General features: G+C 41.0%; 1 protein-coding gene across 2 annotated transcripts; it reads right to left on the bottom strand.

The window, feature by feature from the left end:
• Positions 1-293: 293 nt before the first annotated feature.
• On the bottom strand, positions 294-18,592 carry LOC145876875 (NLR family CARD domain-containing protein 3). Of its 2 annotated transcripts, XM_082972213.1 has the most exons (8): positions 17,056-18,592; positions 15,116-16,904; positions 14,741-14,914; positions 12,864-13,037; positions 6,613-6,786; positions 5,368-5,541; positions 5,006-5,052; positions 294-4,620 (listed from the first exon to the last, which is right to left on the bottom strand). In XM_082972213.1, the coding sequence occupies exons 1-8, from the start codon at positions 17,276-17,278 to the stop codon at positions 4,070-4,072; spliced, it is 3,306 nt and encodes a 1,101-aa protein (XP_082828339.1). In that variant the 5' UTR covers positions 17,279-18,592; the 3' UTR covers positions 294-4,069. The 2 variants fall into 2 exon arrangements, with proteins under 2 accessions (XP_082828339.1, XP_082828340.1); XM_082972214.1 differs by lacking the exon at positions 12,864-13,037.
• Between the last annotated feature and the right edge of the window lie 4,344 nt (positions 18,593-22,936).

Below are 22,936 nucleotides of genomic sequence, written 5' to 3'. Positions count from 1 at the left end.
GTCCCCTGGCCAGGATGTAAACCAATACCTCCAGTCTATGGGTCTGGTCCCCTGGCCAGGATGGAAACTAATACCTCCAGTCTATGGGTCTGGTCCCCTGGCCAGAATGGAAACTAATACCTCCAGTCTATGGGTCTGGTCCACTGGCCAGGATGGAAACCAATACCTCCACTCTTTCAGGTTTTTGATGAGGTCACATGAAGAAGTACATGGTCCTAGCCTGCAAAGAGGACATCATCCAAGAGGTATTAGAAGTCTGTGATCAGAGATAAGAGAGGACAACATCCCAGAGGTATTAGAAGTAACTGTATTTATGATATATTTATTTATGGATCCCCATTAGCTACTGCAGGAGCTACTCTTCCTAGGGTTTGGCAACATTTTAAAACATTACAATACCTTCACAACATATTTCACAACACACAATGTGTGCCCTCAGGCCTCTACTCCACTACCACATACAGTTGAAGTCGGAAGTTTGCATACACTTCGGTTGGAGTCATTAAAACTCGTTTTTCAACCACTCCACAAATTTCTTGTTAACAAACTATAGTTTTGGCAAGTCGGTTAGGACATCTACTTTGTACATGACACAAGTCATTTTTCCAACAATTGTTTACAGACAGATTATTTCACTTATAATTCATTGTATCACAATTCCAGTGGGTCAGAAGTTTACATACACGAAGTTGACTGTGCCTTTAAACAGCTTGGAAAACTCCAGAAAATGATGTCATGGCTATAGAAGCTTCTGATAGGCTAATTGACATAATTTGAGTCAAATGGAGGTGTATCTGTGGATATATTTCAAGGCCTACCTTCAAACTCAGTGCCTCTTTGCTTGACATCATGGGAAAATCAAAAGAAATCAGCCAAGACCTCAGAAAAAAATTGTAGACCTCCACAAGTCTGGTTCATCCTTGGGAGCAATTTCCAAACACCTGAAGGTACCACGTTCATCTGTACAAACAATAGTATGCAAGTATAAACACCATGGGACCACGCAGCCATCATACCGCTCAGGAAGGAGACACGTTCTGTCTCCTAGAGATGAACGTACTTTGGTGCAAAAAGTGCAAATCAATCCCAGAACAACAGCAAAGGACATTGTGAAGATGCTGGAGGAAACAGGTACAAAAGTATCTATATCCACAGTAAAATGAGTCTAATATCGACATAACCTGAAAGGCCGCTCAGCAAGGAAGAAGCCACTCAGCAAGGAAGAAGCTCTAAAATTACCATAAAAAAGCCCGAGTACGGATTGCAACTGCACATGGGGACAAAGATCATACTTTTTGGAAAAATGTCCTCTGGTTTGATGAAACAAAGGACCATCATTATGTTTGGAGGAAAAAGGGCAAGGCTTGCAAGCCAAACACCATCCCAACCGTGAAGCACGGGGGTGGCAGCATCATGTTGTGGGGTGCTTTGCAGGAGGGACTGGTGCACTTCACAAAATAGATGGCATCATGAGGCAGGAAAATTATGTGGATATATTGAAGCAACATCTCAAGACATCAGTCAGGAAGTTAAAGCTTGGTCGCAAATGGGTCTTCCAAATGGACAATGACCCCAAGCATACTTCCAAAGTTTGACAACAAAGTCAAGGTATTGGAGCGACCATCACAAAGCACTGACCTCAATTCTATAGAAAATTTGTGGTCAGAACTGAAAAAGTGTGTGCGAGCAAGGAGGCCTACAAACCTGACTCAGTTACACCAGCTCTGTCAGGAGGAATGGGCCAAAATTCACCCAACTTATTGTGGGAAGCTTGATGAAGGCTACCCAAAATGTTTGACCCAAGTTAAAAATTTAAAGGCAATTCTACCAAATACTAATTGAGTGTATGTAAACTTCTGACCCACTGGGAATGTGATGAAAGAAATAAAAGCTGAAATAAATCATTCTCTCTACTATTATTCTGACATTTCACATTCATAAAATAAAGTGGTGATCCTAACTGACCTAAGACTAGGATTAAATGTGAGGAATTGTGAAAAGCTGAGTTTAAATGTATTTGGCTAAGGTGTATGTAAACTTCTGACTTCAACTGTATCTACAACACTAAATCCATGGGTACGTGTGTGTGTACAGCATCATACAGTAGTAGAAACAGAATAATTAGTGAGTGTGTGTACAGCATCATACAGTAGTAGTAACAGAATGATTAGTGAGTGTGTTTACAGCATCATACAGTAGTAGAAACAGAATAATTAGTGAGTGTGTGTACAGCATCATACAGTAGTAGTAACAGAATGATTAGTGAGTGTGTTTACAGCATCATACAGTAGTAGAAACAGAATTATTAGTGAGTGTGTGTGAGATAAAAGCTTCCTCCTTAACTGAATACGACCCATTTCTATGTACTGAACACAACCCCTATTACTGTACTGTCATATTGTGATCAGTATTAAAACATGTCCACCTCTCTTCTTCCATCTATTACTGTACTGTCATATTGTGATCAGTATTAAAACATGTCCACCTCTCTTCTTCCATCTATTACTGTACTGTCATATTGTGATCAGTATTAAAACATGTCCACCTCTCTTCTTCCATCTATTACTGTACTGTCATATTGTGATCAGTATTAAAACATGTCCACCTCTCTTCTTCCATCTATTACTGTACTGTCATATTGTGATCAGTATTAAAACATGTCCACCTCTCTTCTTCCATCTATTACTGTACTGTCATATTGTGATCAATATTAAAACATTTCCACCTCTCTTCTTCCATCTATTACTGTACTGTCATATTGTGATCAGTATTAAAACATGTCCACCTCTCTTCTTCCATCTATTACTGTACTGTCATATTGTGATCAATATTAAAACATTTCCACCTCTCTTCTTCCATCTATTACTGTACTGTCATATTGTGATCAGTATTAAAACATGTCCACCTCTCTTCTTCCATCTATTACTGTACTGTCATATTGTGATCAGTATTAAAACATTTACACCTCTCTTCTTCCATCTATTACTGTACTGTCATATTGTGATCAGTATTAAAACATGTCCACCTCTCTTCTTCCATCTATTACTGTACTGTCATATTGTGATCAATATTAAAACATTTCCACCTCTCTTCTTCCATCTATTACTGTACTGTCATATTGTGATCAGTATTAAAACATTTCCACCTCTCTTCTTCCATCTATTACTGTACTGTCATATTGTGATCAGTATTAAAACATGTCCACCTCTCTTCTTCCATCTATTACTGTACTGTCATATTGTGATCAGTATTAAAACATTTCCACCTCTCTTCTTCCATCTATTACTGTACTGTCATATTGTGATCAGTATTAAAACATGTCCACCTCTCTTCTTCCATCTATTACTGTACTGTCATATTGTGATCAGTATTAAAACATGTCCACCTCTCTTCTTCCATCTATTACTGTACTGTCATATTGTGATCAGTATTAAAACATGTCCACCTCTCTTCTTCCATCTATTACTGTACTGTCATATTGTGATCAATATTAAAACATTTACACCTCTCTTCTTCCATCTATTACTGTACTGTCATATTGTGATCAATATTAAAACATGTCCACCTCTCTTCTTCCATCTGGTTGATGACCCTTTATTAGTCACATCTGTCACATCATTTCATTCAGTTGAATTAAGTTTATACACAACCCAGATTGTTGTGTCAAGAATTTGACAAATAAACATTCTACAATATTTACAAACACTAAGAAGCAAAATAACAACCAGATCAGTGATGTGTAATTGAAACCAGTTTAACAACACAGTGGGGTGATTGATTATATTAACCTGTCTGGGAACCTGGGACGCTACAATATTTACAAACCCAATAACAACCAGATCAGTGATGTGTAAATGAAACCAGTTTAACAACACAGTGGGGTAATTCATTCTATTAATGACTATTCACTTAGGTGGTGTATTGTCATGAATATTTAGATATAATAATAATATTATATCTCATGACTAGAGAGATATTCTACATTGTTACTCCAGTGTGTCTTATTGAACATGACTAGAGAGATATTCTACATTGTTGCTCCAGTGTGTCTTACTGAACATGACCCTGATTAGAGTGAAACATCATGTTGTGTTTGACACAGAGACACTGAGGTGTCATACCAAAGCCTAAACCCTGGATAGAGGGGCTCAGTGAATGTGGAGGTGAATGTGTATAGATGGGTCAGTGTGTCAGAGGAGGCTCTATAGAAGGACAGAGTGCCGGCTGGCCAGTCCAGATACACTCCTACTCTGTGGGAGCTGGAGGAGGGGACGTCTATGGTAGTGGGATTATTATTGTGCCAAACCGTGTAACTGTTGTCAGAGCAGTCCAGACTCCAGGACTTGTCATTGTATCCAAGACAACAGTCATTAACCCCTCCTCTCCTGCTGATTCCTTTATATGTCACTCCTATGTAAGCCCCTCTCCCACTCCACTCTACCTCCCAGTAACAGCGCCCAGTCAGACCCTCTCTACACAGCACCTGTTCACAGTCCTCAAATCTCTCTGGGTGATCAGGATACGGCTGCTCCTCTCTCCTACATGTCACCTTTCTGTTCTCCTCAGACAGAAAGAGGAGTCTGTTTACTGTGTTTGGGTCCAGTGTGAGATCACAGACATCTGATGGATGAAACCAGGTATATCACAAATCATCGTCATACTACATCAGAATGTTAATGTTTCTAGGTATTAAAAGACAAAGGAAAGGTTATCTAAGATGGTTATCTAGATGAAGCCATATATTATACAGTATAGTATATGGAGCCATACATTATATAGTAAATGGAGCCATATATTATACAGTATATAATAGGGGTTAATGACTGTTGTCTTGGATAAAACACAAACACACAGCAAAATATAACCACAACAGAGCGAAGTCTAATTAGTGTAACCACACATACATAGATCACTTAACAAGCTCTGAAAAATGATCTTTCTTTGAATCAACTTGAAATTAGACTGAGTAATAACAGGATAATTCTGAACATTAGTCAACACTCACATTTTCTAAGCCATGGTTTGATTGTTAACACTCCATCAGGTTTCACACTGTAAGGGGAGCAGGAGAACAGACAGTAAATGTACACACTGGTTCTCTCTCTCTCTCTCTCTCTCTCTCTCTCTCTCTCTCTCTCTCTCTCTCTCTCTCACACACACACACACACAGTCAGCATATCACATTTTCCATGTGGTGGTAAGTAAAATGTCTGGTTTACAGTACATTTAAATGAACATACAGTACCTAACCTGATAACTATCAATTATGATACCTAACCTGTTAACTATAAATGATCATAACAAACCCAAACGCAGAAAAATGTCTTACAGTATGTCACTCATCAACAGATCGACACATGTACATACTTGAGTTTCTCCAGTCTGCAGTGTGGATCCTCCAGTCCAGCAGAGAGCAGTCTGACTCCTGAGTCTCCTGGGTGATTGTAGCTCAGGTCCAGCTCTCTCAGGTGTGAGGGGTTTGACCTCAGAGCTGAGACCAGAGAAGCACAGCCTTCCTCTGTAACTAAACAGCCTGACAGCCTGCAAAGAGTACAATTATTTTGAAAAGAAAGAGTGGCAGCTGTATACTGTATATTTTGCAACTTTCAGAAATAGTTTCCTGTCCCCTGCCAAATCCATCCGTACATGGATTGATCTTCACAATATCTTATGTAGAGCTTGAGAACATTTTACACATTTTCAAAAAGTAAATGGCTTCATATACTACACTGTATAATGTATGGCTCCATACACTGTATAACGTATGGCTCCATATACTATACCGCTTAATGTATGGCTCCATATACTATACTGTATAATGTATGTCTCCATATACTATATAATGTATGGCTCCATATACTATACTGTATAATGTCTGGCTCCATACACTATATAATGTATGGTTCCATACACTATACTGTATAATGTATGGCTCCATATACTATATAATGTATGGCTCCATATAATATACTGTATAATGTATGGCTCCATATACTATACTGTATTATGTATGGCTCCATATACTATATAATGTATGGCTTCATATACTATATAGTGTATGGCTCCATACACTATACTGTATAATGTATGGCTCCATATACTATACTATATAATGTATGGCTCCATATAATATACTGTATAATGTATGGCTCCATATACTATACTGCATAATGTATGGCTCCATATACTATATAATGTATGGCTTCATATACTCTACTGAATAATGTATGGCTCCATATACTATATAATGTATGGCTTCATATACTCTACTGTATAATGTATGGCTCCATATACTATATAATGTATGGCTTCATATACTATACTGTATAATGTATGGCTCCATATACTATACTGCATAATGTATGGCTCCATATACTATACTGCATAATGTATGGCTCCATATACTATACTGCATAATGTATGGCTCCATATACTATACTGCATAATGTATGGCTCCATATACTTTACTGCATACTGTATGGCTCCATATACTGTCAGTCAAAGGTCAGATGGTGAGGTATCAAATTGTCATTGTATTGTGTATTTAGGCCCTTTCTTAACGTGGATCTGGTGAACAGTTATCACTTGTTGACCAACTACAGGAATACTGACCTCAGAGTCTTCAGTTTACAGTGGGGATTCCCCAGTCCAGCAGAGATCAGCTTCACTCCTGAATCCTTCAGGTCATTGTTACTCAGGTCCAGCTCTCTCAGGTGTGAGGGGTTTGACCTCAGAGCTGAGACCAGAGAAGCACAGCCTTCCTCTGTGACTCCACAGAGTGACAACCTGTAAAGAGTTTAACATGATATTAATCACACTGCAACTATTTGGCAGTGAATAGAGAGATTGGTAGCTATATATATTTATATTCAGTGGGGTCGTGAATTACTAATAAAGATGAGTAAAAAATACTATAAAATAAAAAACATACAAATACTGAACTACATAAACTACTTGACCAAAAGTATGTGGACACCTGCTCGTCAAACATCTCATTCTAAAGCATGGGCAATAATATGGAGTGCCCCCCCCCCCCCTGCTGCTATAACAGCCTCCACTCTTCTGGGAAGGCTTTCCACTAGATGTTGGAACATGGCTGCGAGGACTTGCTTCCATTCAGCCACAAGAGCATTAGGGAGGTCGGGCACTGATGTTGGGTGATTAGGCCTGGCTCGCAGTTGACGTTCCAATTCATCCCAAAGGTGTTCAACGGGGTTGAGGTCAGGGCTCTGTGAAGGACAGTCAATTTCTTCCACACCAATCTCGACAAACAATTTCTGTGTGCACGGGGTCATTGTCGTACTGAAACAGGAAAGGGCCTTCCCCAAACTGTTGCCACAAAGTGGGAAGCACAGAATCGTCTAGAATGTCATTGTATACTTCAGCATTAAGATTTCCCTTCACTGGAACTAAGGGTCTAGCCTCAAACATGAAAAACAGTCCCAGACCATTGTTCCTCTTCCACCAAACTTTACAGATGTCATTGTCCATTCAGGGCGGGTAGCATTCTCCTGGCAACCACCAAAACCAGATTTGTCAGTCAGACTGCCAGATGGTGAAGCGTGATTCATCACTCCAGAGAATGCGTTTCCACTGCTCCAGAGTCCAATGCTGGCGAGCTTTACACCACTCCAGCCAACACGTGGCATTGTGCATGATGATCTTAGGCTTGTGTGCGGCTGCTTGGCCATGGAAACCCATTTCATAAAGCTCCTGACAAACAGTTCTTGTGCTGACGTTCCTTCCAGAGGAAGTTTGGAACTCGGTAGTGAGTGTTGCAACCGAGGACAGACGTTTTTAACATGCTATGCGCTTCAGCATTCGGCAGTTACGTTCTGTGAGCTTGTGTGGCCTACCACTTTGCGGCTGAGTCATTGTTGCATCTAGACGTTTCCACTTCACAACAACAGCACTTACAGTTGACCGGGGCAGCTTTCGCAGGGTAGAAATTTGACGAACTGACTTGTTGGAAAGGTGGCATCCTACGACGGTGCCATGTTGAAAATCACTGAGCTCTTCAGTAAGGCCATTCTACTGCCAATGTTTGTTTGTGGAGATTGCATGGCTGTGTGTTCGATTTTATACACCTGTCAGCAACGGGTGTGGCTGTAAAAGCCAAATCCACTAATTTGAAGTGGTGTCCATATACTTTTGTATATATAGTGTATATTGTATGCTACATATTTGTTTTACAAATGAGATTATTTTATACTAATACAGTTGCTCCGAGAAATATATTTAATTTAACAAGTAACAAAAAAAGATAGAGGTGAACGTTTTTGGATCCCCTGTTTTCATCCCACCAAAACAACTCTTACACTAAAAGGGCGTTATCATAATTTTAACAATTTCATCATTTCATTCCAACCTCATAGTGTGGAAATATATAGGAAATACAGGTAAATCATGTTTTTGACTGCATTGGGCCTTTAAAATGCATTCTCTCTACAAGCAATCTCTCATTCATATAAAATATTGTAATTGTCATGTAATCTAGTTTGTCTATATGTAAGAACAATCACAATGAACGGTTTAACTTAATAAAGGCATGTTTACTGCTAACTTGACATGGTTTCATATTACAAGAAACATATCAGAGAGGTGCCCACTGGCCCTCATTAGCATATGGCCAATCAGATAATGTTATGCAAATAACAAATAACACCAGAGTAATGATAATGAATACATGTACAGTGGAGCCCTGAATTATTGGATCCCTTGATAAAGACGAGCAAAAATTTTTACAAATAAATGATACAAATACTGAGCTTTTTAAAAATATATGTTACTTCATACTAATACAATTTGGTGTGATGGAGTTTTTCTTCCAAACGTCTCTGCCAATAACAGCTAGTTTTCAGTTTTTCCCTCCCCACTCAGACCACTCCCAGACAGTCCTAGCTAAATTATTCCTTGAGAAATTGCTCTTTGCGAACAAACAATTTTTTGTTTATTTTTACAATTTAAATTGAAAACAATCACAGTAAGGTACTTCTTACCCAGAGATTTGTATTTATTTATTTTTATTTAACCTGTGTTTAACTAGGTAAGTTAGTTAAGAACAAATTCTTATTTACAATGACGGCATAGGAACAGTGGGTTAACTGCCTTGTTCAGGGGCAGAACGGCAGATTTTTACCTTGTCAGCTCAGCGATTCGATCTATTGAGATAAAAATGGCTGCATTGGACCTTTAAAACGGTAGAGTTTAAGCACAGTCTACATATACTGAGGTGTCAGATTTACATTGTATTGAGTATAATACTGAGTTTGTTAACACTCAGATCAGGTGAACAGTTATCTCTTAATGACCAAACACAGGAACACTGATGTCATGACGTTGGCCTGTGGGTAAGGTTTATGACCCCCCCATAAATACCTTTCTCCCTTCCCTCTCTCTCTGACTCTACTGAAGGACTCTTGAATAGCCTTTGTTAAACATAGAGAGTCTGGGAACATCAAACAAGTGGGGAGAAAGGAACCATATTTCGACAATAGAACCAGTTGAAAATATGCGTTGGTACTTAACTTGTTATGGATAGGGGGCAGTATTTTCACGGCCGGATAAAAAAACGTACCCGATTTAATCTGGTTATTTCTCCTGCCCAGAAACTAGAATATGCATATAATTAGTAGCTTTGGATAGAAAACACTCCAAAGTTTCTAAAACTGTTTGAATGGTGTCTTTGAGTATAACAGAACTCAAATGGCAGGCCAAAACCTGAGAAGATTCTATACAGGAAGTACCCTGTCTGACCATTTCTTGGCCTTCTTTGTCATCTCTATCGAAAATAGAGGATCTCTGCTGTAACGTGACACTTTCTAAGGCTCCCATAGGCTCTCAGAAGGCACCAGAACGGGGAATGATGACTCTGCAGTCCCTGGGCGAAAACAGTAGCGCATTTGGATAGTGGTCGATCTGAGAACAATGAGACGGGTGCGCGTGCATGTGAAGAGTCCATTTTACATTTTCAGTGTTTGAACGAAAACAACGTCTCACGGTTGGAAAATTATCACTATTTTACTAGAAAAATCGCATAAAAATGTATTTTAAACAGCGTTTGACATGCTTCGAAGTACGGTAATGGAATATTTTAAAAAAATTTGTCACGATACGCGACGGCGCGTCACCCTTCAGATAGTGTCTTGAACGCAAGAACAAAACGCAGCTATTTGGATATAACTATGGATTATTTGCAACCAAAACAACATTTGTTGTTGAAGTAGAAGTCCTGGGAGTTCGTTCTGACAAAGAACAGCAAAGGTAATCCAATTTTTCTTATAGTAAATCTGAGTTTGGTGAGTGTCAAACTTGGTGGGTCTCAAAATAGCTAGCCTGTGATGGCCTGGCTATCTACTCAGAATATTGCAAAATGTGCTTTCACCGAAAAGCTATTTTAAAATGTGACATAGCGATTGCATAAAGGAGTTCTGTATATATAATTCTTTAAATAATTGTTATGTTTTTTGTGAACGTTTATCGTGAGTAATTTAGTAAATTCACCGGAAGTTTCGGTGGGTATGCTAGTTCTGAACGTCACATGCTAATGTAAAAAGCTGGTTTTTGATATAAATATGAACTTGATTGAACAAAACATGCATGTATTGTATAACATAATGTCCTAGGAGTGTCATCTGATGAAGATCATCAAAGGTTAGTGCTGCATTTAGCTGTGGTTTTGGTTTTTGTGACATTATATGCTAGCTTGAAAAATGGGTGTGTGATTATTTCTGGCTGGGTACTCCCCTGACATAATCTAATGTTTTGCTTTTGTTGTAAAGCCTTTTTGAAATCGGACAATGTGGTTAGATAAAGGAGAGTCTTGTCTTTAAAATGGTGTAAAATAGTCAGATATTCTAAGTACATAGCCCAGCCATCACGGGCTAGCTATTTAGACACCCAGCAAGTTTAGCCTTCACCAAAATCAGATTTACTATAACAAAAATGTTATTACCTTTGCTGTTCTTCGTCAGAATGCACTCCCAGGACTTCTACTTCAATAACAAATGTTGGTTTGGTCCCAAATAATCCATCGTTATATCCACACAGCGGCGTTTTGTTCGTGCGTTCTAGACACTATCCGAAATGGTAAATCAGGGTCGTGCGCATGGTGCATTTCGTGACAAAAAATGTCTAAATATTCCATTACCGTACTTCGAAGCATGTCAACCGCTATTTAAAATCAATTTTTATGCAATTTATCACGTAAAAAAGCGATAATATTCCGACCGGGAATCTGCGTTTCGGTAAATAGAGGGAAAAAAAGAAAGACGGGGGCGGCCAGTGCACGCGCCTAAGCCCACTGTCCCCTGATCGGCCGCTTGACAAAGGCGATAATGTGTTTCAGCCTGGGCCTGGAATGACGACATTCAGGTTTTTCCCGGGCTCTGAGAGCCTATGGGAGCCGTGGGAAGTGTCACGTTACCGCAGAGATCCTTTGTTTTGGAAAGAGATGTCAAAGAAAGCCAATAAATGGTCAGACAGGCCACTTCCTGTAAAGGAATCTCTCAGGTTTTTGCCTGCCATATGAGTTCTGTTATACTCACAGACACCATTCAAACAGTTTTAGAAGTTTTAGGGTGTTTTCTATCCATATCTAATAAGTATATGCATATTCTAGTTACTTGGTAGGATTAGTAACCAGATTCAATCGGGTACGTTTTTTATCCGGCGGTGTAAATACTGCCCCCTAGCCCTAACAGGATAAACTGTATCTGGGAAAGTCTACACATTATAGATTCACATGGAATTGTTGTGCAATTTAAATTCATTTTAAATGAAACTATTTGTGAAAAGATTAAATGTAATTATAGCTTCCAAATGAGAGAATTGGGTTTTCATAAGGTTAGAGCCCTGCTCAATCAGTGGCCCGCCCCTGTGAAGAGACATGGATTATAAACTATGAAACACACCCTTCTCCCCCTCCACTATATAAGCCCTTGACGAAAATGTAACCTCCTGTTCCGAGGACGATAGGACGACGGTCCATACGTTAAAAAGGACTAACATGTCAACTACAGAACCAAGCCAACCTCAGCATGAGCTTTGGTTGTGAATGGTATGAACTTTGAACTCTTATTCACTAAATAAGTGAGACATCCTAGCCGTTGAGTCAGCAACAGCAGCTGTAAACGTGGGCTAGGAAAGGACGGACGACGTATCCATTCTAACACACAACGAAGATACTACAACGTATCCAATTTACCAAGAGACATTCCTCTGAGGACAGGAAGATCTCTGTTGGCCAACACGGCCAGCATCTACGACCAACCTACCGAAGCGCAGCTCAGAGTAAATGTTTATTGCATTTTCCTTTTCCAAATGGGCGGTAATTTAGAATGCATAAGATACTGTATTTACGATAGCATAGCTTCTCCCTTTGTTCCTCAGTCTTCCCGCTCTTTCATTCAAGCCCAATCCCATCTCTTTGTGTAACCAGCCGTCATACAGGTTCCGTCCCCCAGGGAAGTTCTCTGTATGACATAATATGCATTCTGTGTATATGTAATTCTGTGTGATTAGTTAGGTATTTAGTAAATAAATAATTAAACCCAATTTTGTATTGCTGATTCAACTTGTTAGCCAGGGTTCGTGAAGATAACCAAGAATTTACAACTTTCAGATGAGACTGAAATAAGGTGACGATTAATATTGACTGCTATTGATGTAAAATATTACTAGGTCTTTAAGAGTTTATTCGGAAGATAACAGCTCTATAAACACTCTTTCGTGGTGCCCCAACTTTCTAGTTAATTACATTTACATGATTAGCTCAATCAGGTAATATTAATTGCAGAGAAAGGATTTTATAGAGTAGCATGTCATATCACTTAATCCGGCATAGCCAAAGACACGACACTGACCTGAGAGTCTCCAGTTTACAGTGGGGATTCCCTAGTCCTGCAGAGAGCAGCTCCACTCCTGAATCCTTCAGGTCATTGTTACTCAGATCCAGCTCTCTCAGATATGAGGAGTTTGAGCTGAGAACTGAGGCCAAAACTTCACAGGATGTGTCTGTGAGTTTACAACCAGTGAGTCTGACAACACAGAGTTAATACCATGAGAGACAGGTTGTGTTATAATCCATGATGTAGTTGTAAAAAAGTGGTGGGTGTTGTGTAAACGCTGATTGCTGTTAACAGAGAATAAAGTAAAGCTGCCCATATACTTCAATACATTTTCCCACAAAAGATGCATAAATGCTCATGCAAAATGAAAAAGATGTGTAAACTGCATTTACTTGCGTTTACCCTCCACTGATTATAATGCTATGCTTAGCTTACACTATTACCCAGACACAACTAATGTGTACACTGTGCATACATGGCTCATTGTTTTCTCTAATTGTTTTTTATATAAACATTTCTTCAAGAGTTTTCAGCTGATAGAAAATCAAGTCAGCCAATAACCTTGTTTCTATCCAACCATTTGTATTCAAGTAAAGTACATTTCTGATAAAACAGTAATGAAATGCTAGATGGAAATAGCATCCCACTGGGTAAAAACTGATTGATCAATGGGATGACATTGAATCAACGTGGAAAACTGAATGGATTCGCAAAAAGTCATCAAAGTAAGGGCATTTTGTATTTTTTTAACCCAACGTTTAACCTAAATCCAATGACATGGTGACATTTGCTATTCATTTCATGTTGAATTTACGGTTAGTTGAGAATTCAGCTAAATGTAAATCAAAACTAGACATTGAACTGGCGCCAATGCCCAGTGGGATATTTGTCGTAAATTTTCCTAAATGTCGACAAAATAATTTACTCTAGACAGGGGTGGATAATGTTTGCCAGTAAAATAGCACATGGGACCAATGGCAGTGGACACGCTTTGTTGCGCAAATGTTGCTAGAATCAGGGGTGCAATTTTCACTGGGGACGGGGGGACATGTCCCACCCACATTCTGAAATTGCATTTTTGTACCCCCCCAGTTTTATCATTGGAATGGGGTTAAAAACGAGGCAACAGTGTGCTTTAGGACCATGTGGACGCCTCCGAGTTGTCGGGTAGGCTGTTTGGAGTGTTTATCCAACTGGATTATACCCCTCCCCCCACCACTTCCAAAACCAAAGTTGCGCCCCTGGCTAGAATAACCATCATGTCGAAATAAACTGCAGCCACATTAACTCACACTAGGACTTGGAAAATCATGCAGTTTATTAGGCTACAGATTTAATAAATTATGATTAACTTCACAGGTTTGTGAAAGTGCACAGTGATGAACTTGATCTTAAAAAATAATCTCATGAACCCTCTGCACTGTATCTGCCAGTCGTTGGCTAGAGTGCATGTGACCAGACAAGTGGGAAAATGTTCTGATATCGCTAGACTTTGTGGCAAAACCATCGACAGAATAAAACATTTCATAGAAACTCAAATAACTTCTGTTTTTTATTTGGTAAATGAAAAATTATAGGTGCATTTTTCTAGGGAAAGCAAATTGGTCGACTAGATTGTGAAGAAAATATTATTCCCAATAGTACCAAACTCTAAACTAAAGAGCTATCCCAGCAACCCCTGCTGTTTAAACCCAAAGCCACAGCACCCGCTATCCGCTAGTCATTAAATTAAGGTGACAAACTCTTATTAGAAACACATGGATTTGCTCACCAAATTAAAAACCGTAAGCTTCACTGTCTAAACACATATGGTGTGGACTATGTGTGCCTGGTAAACACATGTGGATCTGGTGAACAGTTATCACTTGTTGACCAACTACAGGAATACTGACCTCAGAGTCTCCAGTTTACAGTGGGGATTCCCCAGTCCAGCAGAGAGCAGCTTCACTCCTGAATCCTTCAGGTCATTGTTACTCAGATCCAGCTCTCTCAGATATGAGGAGTTTGAGCTGAGAACTATGGCCAAAACTTCACAGGTTGTGTCTGTGAGTTTACAGCCATTGAGTCTGTCAACATAGAATAAATACCATGAGAGACAGGTTGTAATAAAATGTTATGCTTAGCTTCCCCTGCTTACACTGTTACACCTGCCCGACTAATATGTCCCCAGTGCATTGCTTTCTGATCAGTTTGTATTATATTATGTTCAAGAGTTTCAGCTAATAAAAATACTGCTCTTCCCACATACAGTAAGTTTGAGTACTTACAGAGCCTTTCTGCGGCACCTCACAGCTGGGAGCAGTCTCCTACGACCCTCCTGTGTTGTCTTGTATTCTTTTAGGTCAAACACATCCATAACCTCCTCTGATATCTGCAGCATGTAGGCCAGCGCTGAACACTGAGCAAGTGTGAGGTTTATCGATCTTTTCTCTGACCTCAAGTACTCTTGGATTTCCTCCTGTACTGAATGGTCTTTCATCTCTATCAGACAGTGGAAGAGATTAATCCACCTCTCAGGGGAGATGTTCTTCCTCTGCATCACCTTAAGGGATCGGATTGTTTTCTGGACGCTCTCTGGACTGCTTTCTGTCTGTGTTACCAGACCTTGTAGGAGTTTCTGATTGGACTCCACTGACATGCCATGAAGGAAGCGAACAAAAAGGTCCAGGTGTCCATTCTTACTCTCCAAGGCTTTATCCACGGTACTCTTCAGCAGCTCATGCAAGGTTAGCTCTTCAGACTTTCTCTTGAAGAAGGGCTTCAGTGCATCCATGTTCTTGCTTGTGTAACAATGGTACATGTAGACAGCTGAGAGAAACTCCTGAATGCTTAGATGTACAAAGCAGTACACCACTCTCTGAAATAACACAGACTCTTCTTTAAAGATGTGTGTGCACACTCCTGAGTACAGTGATGCCTCTTTGACATCAATGCCGCAAATGTTCAGGTCTTCTTCATAGAACATGAGATTACCCTTCTCCAGATTTTCAAACGCCAGCCTCCCCAGCTTCAGAAGAATTTCCTTATCTGACTCCATGAGCTCCTCTTGTTCCATCTCATCTCTTCCATGATGCTTCTGGTTCTTCAGGCTGGTCTGAATGAGCACGAAGTGTGTGAACATCTCAGTCAGAGTCGTGGGCATCTCTATTCTTTTGTCTGTACTCAACATGTGTTCAAGGACTATTGCAGAAATCCAACAGAACACCGGCATGTGGCACATGATGTGGAGGCTCCTTGATGTCTTTATGTGTGAGATGATTCTGTTGGCCAGGTCCTCATCACTGAATCTCTTCCTGAAGTACTCCTCCTTCTGTGGGTCACTGAATCCTCGTACTTCTGTCACCTGGTCAACACACTGAGGGGGGATCTGATTGGTTGCTGCTGGTCGGGAGGTTATCCATAGGAGAGCAGAGGGAAGCAGATTCCCCTTGATGAGGTTTGTCAGCAGAACATCAACAGATGATGTCTGGGTGACATCAGACACCTTTTCATTGTGCTGGAAATCCAATGGAAGTCTGCTTTCATCCAAACCATCAAAGATGAACATAGCTTTACAGGCAGTGAGTTTCTTTGCATTGCCTATGTCTAGTTCTGTGTGGAAGTCATTTAAAAGTCTGAGAAGACTGTACTGACGATCTTTGATCAAGTTCAGCTCCCGGAAAGGAAGCACAAATATGATATCCACATCTTGGTTTGCCTTCCCTTCAGCCCAGTCTAGGATGAACTTCTGCACAGAGACTGTTTTTCCGATGCCAGCGATGCCCTTCGTCAGCACAGTTCTGATGCTTCTCTCTTGGCCAGGTAAGGGTTTAAAGATGTCATTGCAGTGGATTACTGTGTCATGTGAGGTTGGTGTCCTGGGTGCTGTCTCTAGCTGCCACACCTCATGTTCATTGTTAACCCCTTCACTCTCGCCTTCTGTGATGTAGAGCTCTGTGTAAATCCTGTTGAGGGGAGTTTGGTTCCCTGCTGTTTCGATGCCTTCTATTACACATTCATACCTCCTTATCAGACTGTCTTTATGATTTACTATAGCTTTCTGCAGGCTGTCATCCACTACAAGGGAAGAGGAAATAGGGTGTTATCAGACACATTCATTGACAGGATGAAATGTGGGCCTTCCACAACTACAGTAACTTATATTATTGTAGTTAACACTTAATCAAATTGAGGTATTGACTTAGCACAGGTCTGCAAGTGGTCTTACTTTTTTCAAAGCCTCTTGCATCATTGGGTTCCCTCAGGTGCTGTAGTACAGGAAGTGTTCTGGATCTCTTTCTACACTGAGGACAGTCATAGTCTCCTGAAGGAGCAGGTTTCTCCCAGTATCTGGTGATGCACTGTCTGCAGAACCTGTGTCCACAGGTGGTAGAGACTGGATCCCTCAGAACCTGCTGACACACTGCACACCTGGACTGATCCTCTAACATAGTAGACCATCCACTACAGAGATAAAGGAGAGAGTGTAGATGTTACTACTCATCCTCTAACAGAGTAGACCATCCCCTACAGAGATAAAGGAGAGAGAGAGACTTCTAGATGTTACTACTGATCCTCTAACAGAGTAGACCATCCCCTACAGAGATAAAGGAGAGAGAGATACTGATCCTCTAACAGAGTAGACCATCCCCTACAGAGATAAAAGAGAGAGAGAGACTTCTAGATGTTACTACTGATCCTCTAACAGAGTAGACCATCCCCTACAGAGATAAAGGAGAGAGAGATACTGATCCTCTAACAGAGTAGACCATCCCCTACAGAGATAAAAGAGGGGGCAGTAATTCCTCTAATAAACTTAGTTCAAACAAACTACACATTACAAAACATATCTATATGACATCTTGAAGATTCTCCTCTTCACTATTAATATTATTCTGACTAGTGACAGGTCAAAGGTAACTGATCCACCACCATTGGAGTTGACAGGATGATCCATGGAGAAATCACTGTTCATAGACAGACAGACAGCTGGGAACAGTATACTGTGTTCATAGACAGACAGACAGCTGGGAACAGTATACTGTGTTCATAGACAGACAGCTGGGAACAGTATACTGTGTTCATAGACAGACAGCTGGGAACAGTATACTGTGTTCATAGACAGACAGCTGGGAACATTATACTGTGTTCATAGACAGACAGACAGCTGGGAACAGTATACTGTGTTCATAGACAGACAGCTGGGAACAGTATACTGTGTTCATAGACAGACAGACAGCTGGGAACAGTATACTGTGTTCATAGACAGACAGCTGGGAACAGTATACTCTGTTCATAGACAGACAGACAGCTGGGAACAGTATACTCTGTTCATAGACAGACAGCTGGGAACAGTATACTGTGTTCATAGACAGACAGCTGGGAACAATATACTCTGTTCATAGACAGACAGGCAGCTGGGAACAGTATACTGTGTTCATAGACAGACAGCTGGGAACAGTATACTGTGTTCATAGACAGACAGCTGGGAACATTATACTGTGTTCATAGACAGACAGCTGGGAACAGTATACTCTGTTCATAGACAGACAGACAGCTGGGAACAGAATACTGTGTTCATAGACAGACAGCTGGGAACAGTATACTGTGTTCATAGACAGACAGACAGCTGGGAACAGTATACTGTGTTCATAGACAGACAGCTGGGAACAGTATAATGTGTTCATAGACAGACAGACAGCTGGGAACAGTATACTGTGTTCATAGACAGACAGCTGGGAACAGTATACTCTGTTCATAGACAGACAGCTGGGAACATTATACTGTGTTCATAGACAGACAGCTGGGAACAGTATACTCTGTTCATAGACAGACAGCTGGGAACAGTATACTGTGTTCATAGACAGACAGACAGCTGGGAACAGTATACTGTGTTCATAGACAGACAGACAGCTGGGAACAGTATACTGTGTTCATAGACAGACAGCTGGGAACAGTATACTCTGTTCATAGACAGACAGCTGGGAACAGTATACTGTGTTCATAGACAGACAGCTGGGAACAGTATACTGTGTTCATAGACAGACAGCTGGGAACAGTATACTGTGTTCATAGACAGACAGCTGGGAACAGTATACTGTGTTCATAGACAGACAGACAGCTGGGAACAGCATACTCTGTTCATAGACAGACAGACAGCTGGGAACAGTATACTGTGTTCATAGACAGACAGCTGGGAACAGTATAATGTGTTCATAGACAGACAGACAGCTGGGAACAGTATACTGTGTTCATAGACAGACAGCTGGGAACAGTATACTCTGTTCATAGACAGACAGACAGCTGGGAACAGTATACTCTGTTCATAGACAGACAGCTGGGAACAGTATACTGTGTTCATAGACAGACAGACAGCTGGGAACAGTATACTCTGTTCATAGACAGACAGCTGGGAACAGTATACTGTGTTCATAGACAGACAGCTGGGAACAGTATACTGTGTTCATAGACAGACAGCTGGGAACAGTATACTCTGTTCATAGACAGACAGACAGCTGGGAACAGTATACTCTGTTCATAGACAGACAGACAGCTGGGAACAGTATACTGTGTTCATAGACAGACAGACAGCTGGGAACAGTATACTGTGTTCATAGACAGACAGCTGGGAACAATATACTCTGTTCATAGACAGACAGCTGGGAACAGTATACTGTGTTCATAGACAGACAGCTGGGAACAGTATACTCTGTTCATAGACAGACAGACAGCTGGGAACAGAATACTGTGTTCATAGACAGACAGCTGGGAACAGTATACTGTGTTCATAGACAGACAGACAGCTGGGAACAGTATACTCTGTTCATAGACAGACAGACAGCTGGGAACAGAATACTGTGTTCATAGACAGACAGCTGGGAACAGTATACTCTGTTCATAGACAGACAGACAGCTGGGAACAGAATACTGTGTTCATAGACAGACAGCTGGGAACAGTATACTGTGTTCATAGACAGACAGACAGCTGGGAACAGTATACTGTGTTCATAGACAGACAGCTGGGAACAGAATACTGTGTTCATAGACAGACAGCTGGGAACAGTATACTGTGTTCATAGACAGACAGACAGCTGGGAACAGTATACTGTGTTCATAGACAGACAGACAGCTGGGAACAGTATACTGTGTTCATAGACAGACAGCTGGGAACAGTATACTGTGTTCATAGACAGACAGCTGGGAACAGTATACTCTGTTCATAGACAGACAGACAGCTGGGAACAGTATACTGTGTTCATAGACAGACAGACAGCTGGGAACAGTATACTCTGTTCATAGACAGACAGCTGGGAACAGTATACTGTGTTCATAGACAGACAGACAGCTGGGAACAGTATACTCTGTTCATAGACAGACAGCTGGGAACAGTATACTGTGTTCATAGACAGACAGCTGGGAACAGAATACTGTGTTCATAGACAGACAGCTGGGAACAGTATACTGTGTTCATAGACAGACAGACAGCTGGGAACAGTATACTGTGTTCATAGACAGACAGACAGCTGGGAACAGTATACTGTGTTCATAGACAGACAGCTGGGAACAGTATACTGTGTTCATAGACAGACAGCTGGGAACAGTATACTGTGTTCATAGACAGACAGACAGCTGGGAACAGTATACTGTGTTCATAGACAGACAGCTGGGAACAGTATACTCTGTTCATAGACAGACAGACAGCTGGGAACAGTATACTGTGTTCATAGACAGACAGCTGGGAACAGTATACTGTGTTCATAGACAGACAGACAGCTGGGAACAGTATACTGTGTTCATAGACAGACAGCTTGGAACAGTATACTGCTGTTCATAGACAGACAGACAGCTGGGAACAGAATACTGTGTTCATAGACAGACAGCTGGGAACAGTATACTGTGTTCATAGACAGACAGCTGGGAACAGTATAATGTGTTCATAGACAGACAGACAGCTGGGAGCAGTATACTGTGTTCATAGACAGACAGCTGGGAACAGTATAATGTGTTCATAGACAGACAGACAGCTGGGAACAGTATACTGTGTTCATAGACAGACAGCTGGGAACAGTATACTGTGTTCATAGACAGACAGACAGCTGGGAACAGTATACTGTGTTCATAGACAGACAGACAGCTGGGAACAGTATAATGTGTTCATAGACAGACAGACAGCTGGGAACAGTATACTGTGTTCATAGACAGACAGACAGCTGGGAACAGTATAATGTGTTCATAGACAGACAGACAGCTGGGAACAGTATACTGTGTTCATAGACAGACAGCTGGGAACAGTATAATGTGTTCATACAGACAGACAGCTGGGAACAGTATACTGTGTTCATAGACAGACAGACAGCTGGGAACAGTATACTGTGTTCATAGACAGACAGCTGGGAACAGTATACTGTGTTCATAGACAGACAGCTGGGAACAGTATACTGTGTTCATAGACAGACAGCTGGGAACAGTATACTGTGTTCATAGACAGACAGACAGCTGGGAACAGTATAATGTGTTCATAGACAGACAGACAGCTGGGAACAGTATACTGTGTTCATAGACAGACAGACAGCTGGGAACAGTATACTGTGTTCATAGACAGACAGACAGCTGGGAACAGTATACTGTGTTCATAGACAGACAGACAGCTGGGAACAGTATACTGTGTTCATAGACAGACAGCTGGGAACAGTATACTGTGTTCATAGACAGACAGCTGGGAACAGTATACTGTGTTCATAGACAGACAGACAGCTGGGAACAGTATACTGTGTTCATAGACAGACAGCTGGGAACAGTATACTGTGTTCATAGACAGACAGCTGGGAACAGTATACTGCTGTTCATAGACAGACAGACAGCTGGGAACAGTATACTGTGTTCATAGACAGACAGCTGGGAACAGTATACTGTGTTCATAGACAGACAGCTGGGAACAGTATACTGTGTTCATAGACAGACAGACAGCTGGGAACAGTATACTGTGTTCATAGACAGACAGACAGCTGGGAACAGTATACTGTGTTCATAGACAGACAGACAGCTGGGAACAGTATACTGTGTTCATAGACAGACAGCTGGGAACAGTATACTGTGTTCATAGACAGACAGACAGCTGGGAACAGTATACTGTGTTCATAGACAGACAGACAGCTGGGAACAGTATACTGTGTTCATAGACAGACAGACAGCTGGGAACAGTATACTGTGTTCATAGACAGACAGACAGCTGGGAACAGTATACTGTGTTCATAGACAGACAGACAGCTGGGAACAGTATACTCTGTTCATAGACAGACAGCTGGGAACAGTATACTGTGTTCATAGACAGACAGCTGGGAACAGTATACTGTGTTCATAGACAGACAGACAGCTGGGAACAGTATACTGTGTTCATAGACAGACAGACAGCTGGGAACAGTATACTGTGTTCATAGACAGACAGACAGCTGGGAACAGTATACTGTGTTCATAGACAGACAGACAGCTGGGAACAGTATACTCTGTTCATAGACAGACAGACAGCTGGGAACAGTATACTGTGTTCATAGACAGACAGCTGGGAACAGTATACTGTGTTCATAGACAGACAGACAGCTGGGAACAGTATACTGTGTTCATAGACAGACAGACAGCTGGGAACAGTATACTGTGTTCATAGAAACAGACAGCTGGGAACAGTATACTGTGTTCATAGACAGACAACAGCTGGGAACAGTATACTGTGTTCATAGACAGACAACAGCTGGGAACAGTATACTGTGTTCATAGACAGACAGCTGGGAACAGTATACTGTGTTCATAGACAGACAGCTGGGAACAGTATACTGTGTTCATTGACAGACAGACAGCTGGGAACAGTATACTGTGTTCATAGACAGACAGCTGGGAACAGTATACTGTGTTCATAGACAGACAGACAGCTGGGAACAGTATACTGTGTTCAGAGACAGACAGACAGCTGGGAACAGTATACTCTGTTCATAGACAGACAGCTGGGAACAGTATACTGTGTTCATAGACAGACAGCTGGGAACAGTATACTGTGTTCATAGACAGACAGACAGCTGGGAACAGTATACTGTGTTCATAGACAGACAGCTGGGAAC

This window comes from Salmo salar, unplaced genomic scaffold (genome assembly GCF_965601325.2).
Source record: "Salmo salar unplaced genomic scaffold, fSalSal1 ptg000613l, whole genome shotgun sequence".
NCBI lineage: Eukaryota > Metazoa > Chordata > Actinopteri > Salmoniformes > Salmonidae > Salmo > Salmo salar.
The sequence above is the reverse complement of the archived record's forward strand: the minus strand, read 5'-3'. Positions and strand labels throughout refer to the sequence as shown.

Bases quoted from the DNA above. Each gene is read 5' to 3' on its own strand.
- LOC145876875 (XM_082972213.1), bottom strand. From the start codon at position 17,278: ATGTTAGAGGATCAGTCCAGGTGTGCAGTGTGTCAGCAGGTTCTGAGG. The intron at 16,905-17,055 runs GTAAGACCACTT...CTTCCCTTGTAG, and splicing joins TGCAAGAGGCTTTGAAAAAA to TGGATGACAGCCTGCAGAAA. The intron at 14,915-15,115 runs GTAAGTACTCAA...CTATGTTGACAG, and splicing joins AGGTGCCGCAGAAAGGCTCT to ACTCAATGGCTGTAAACTCA.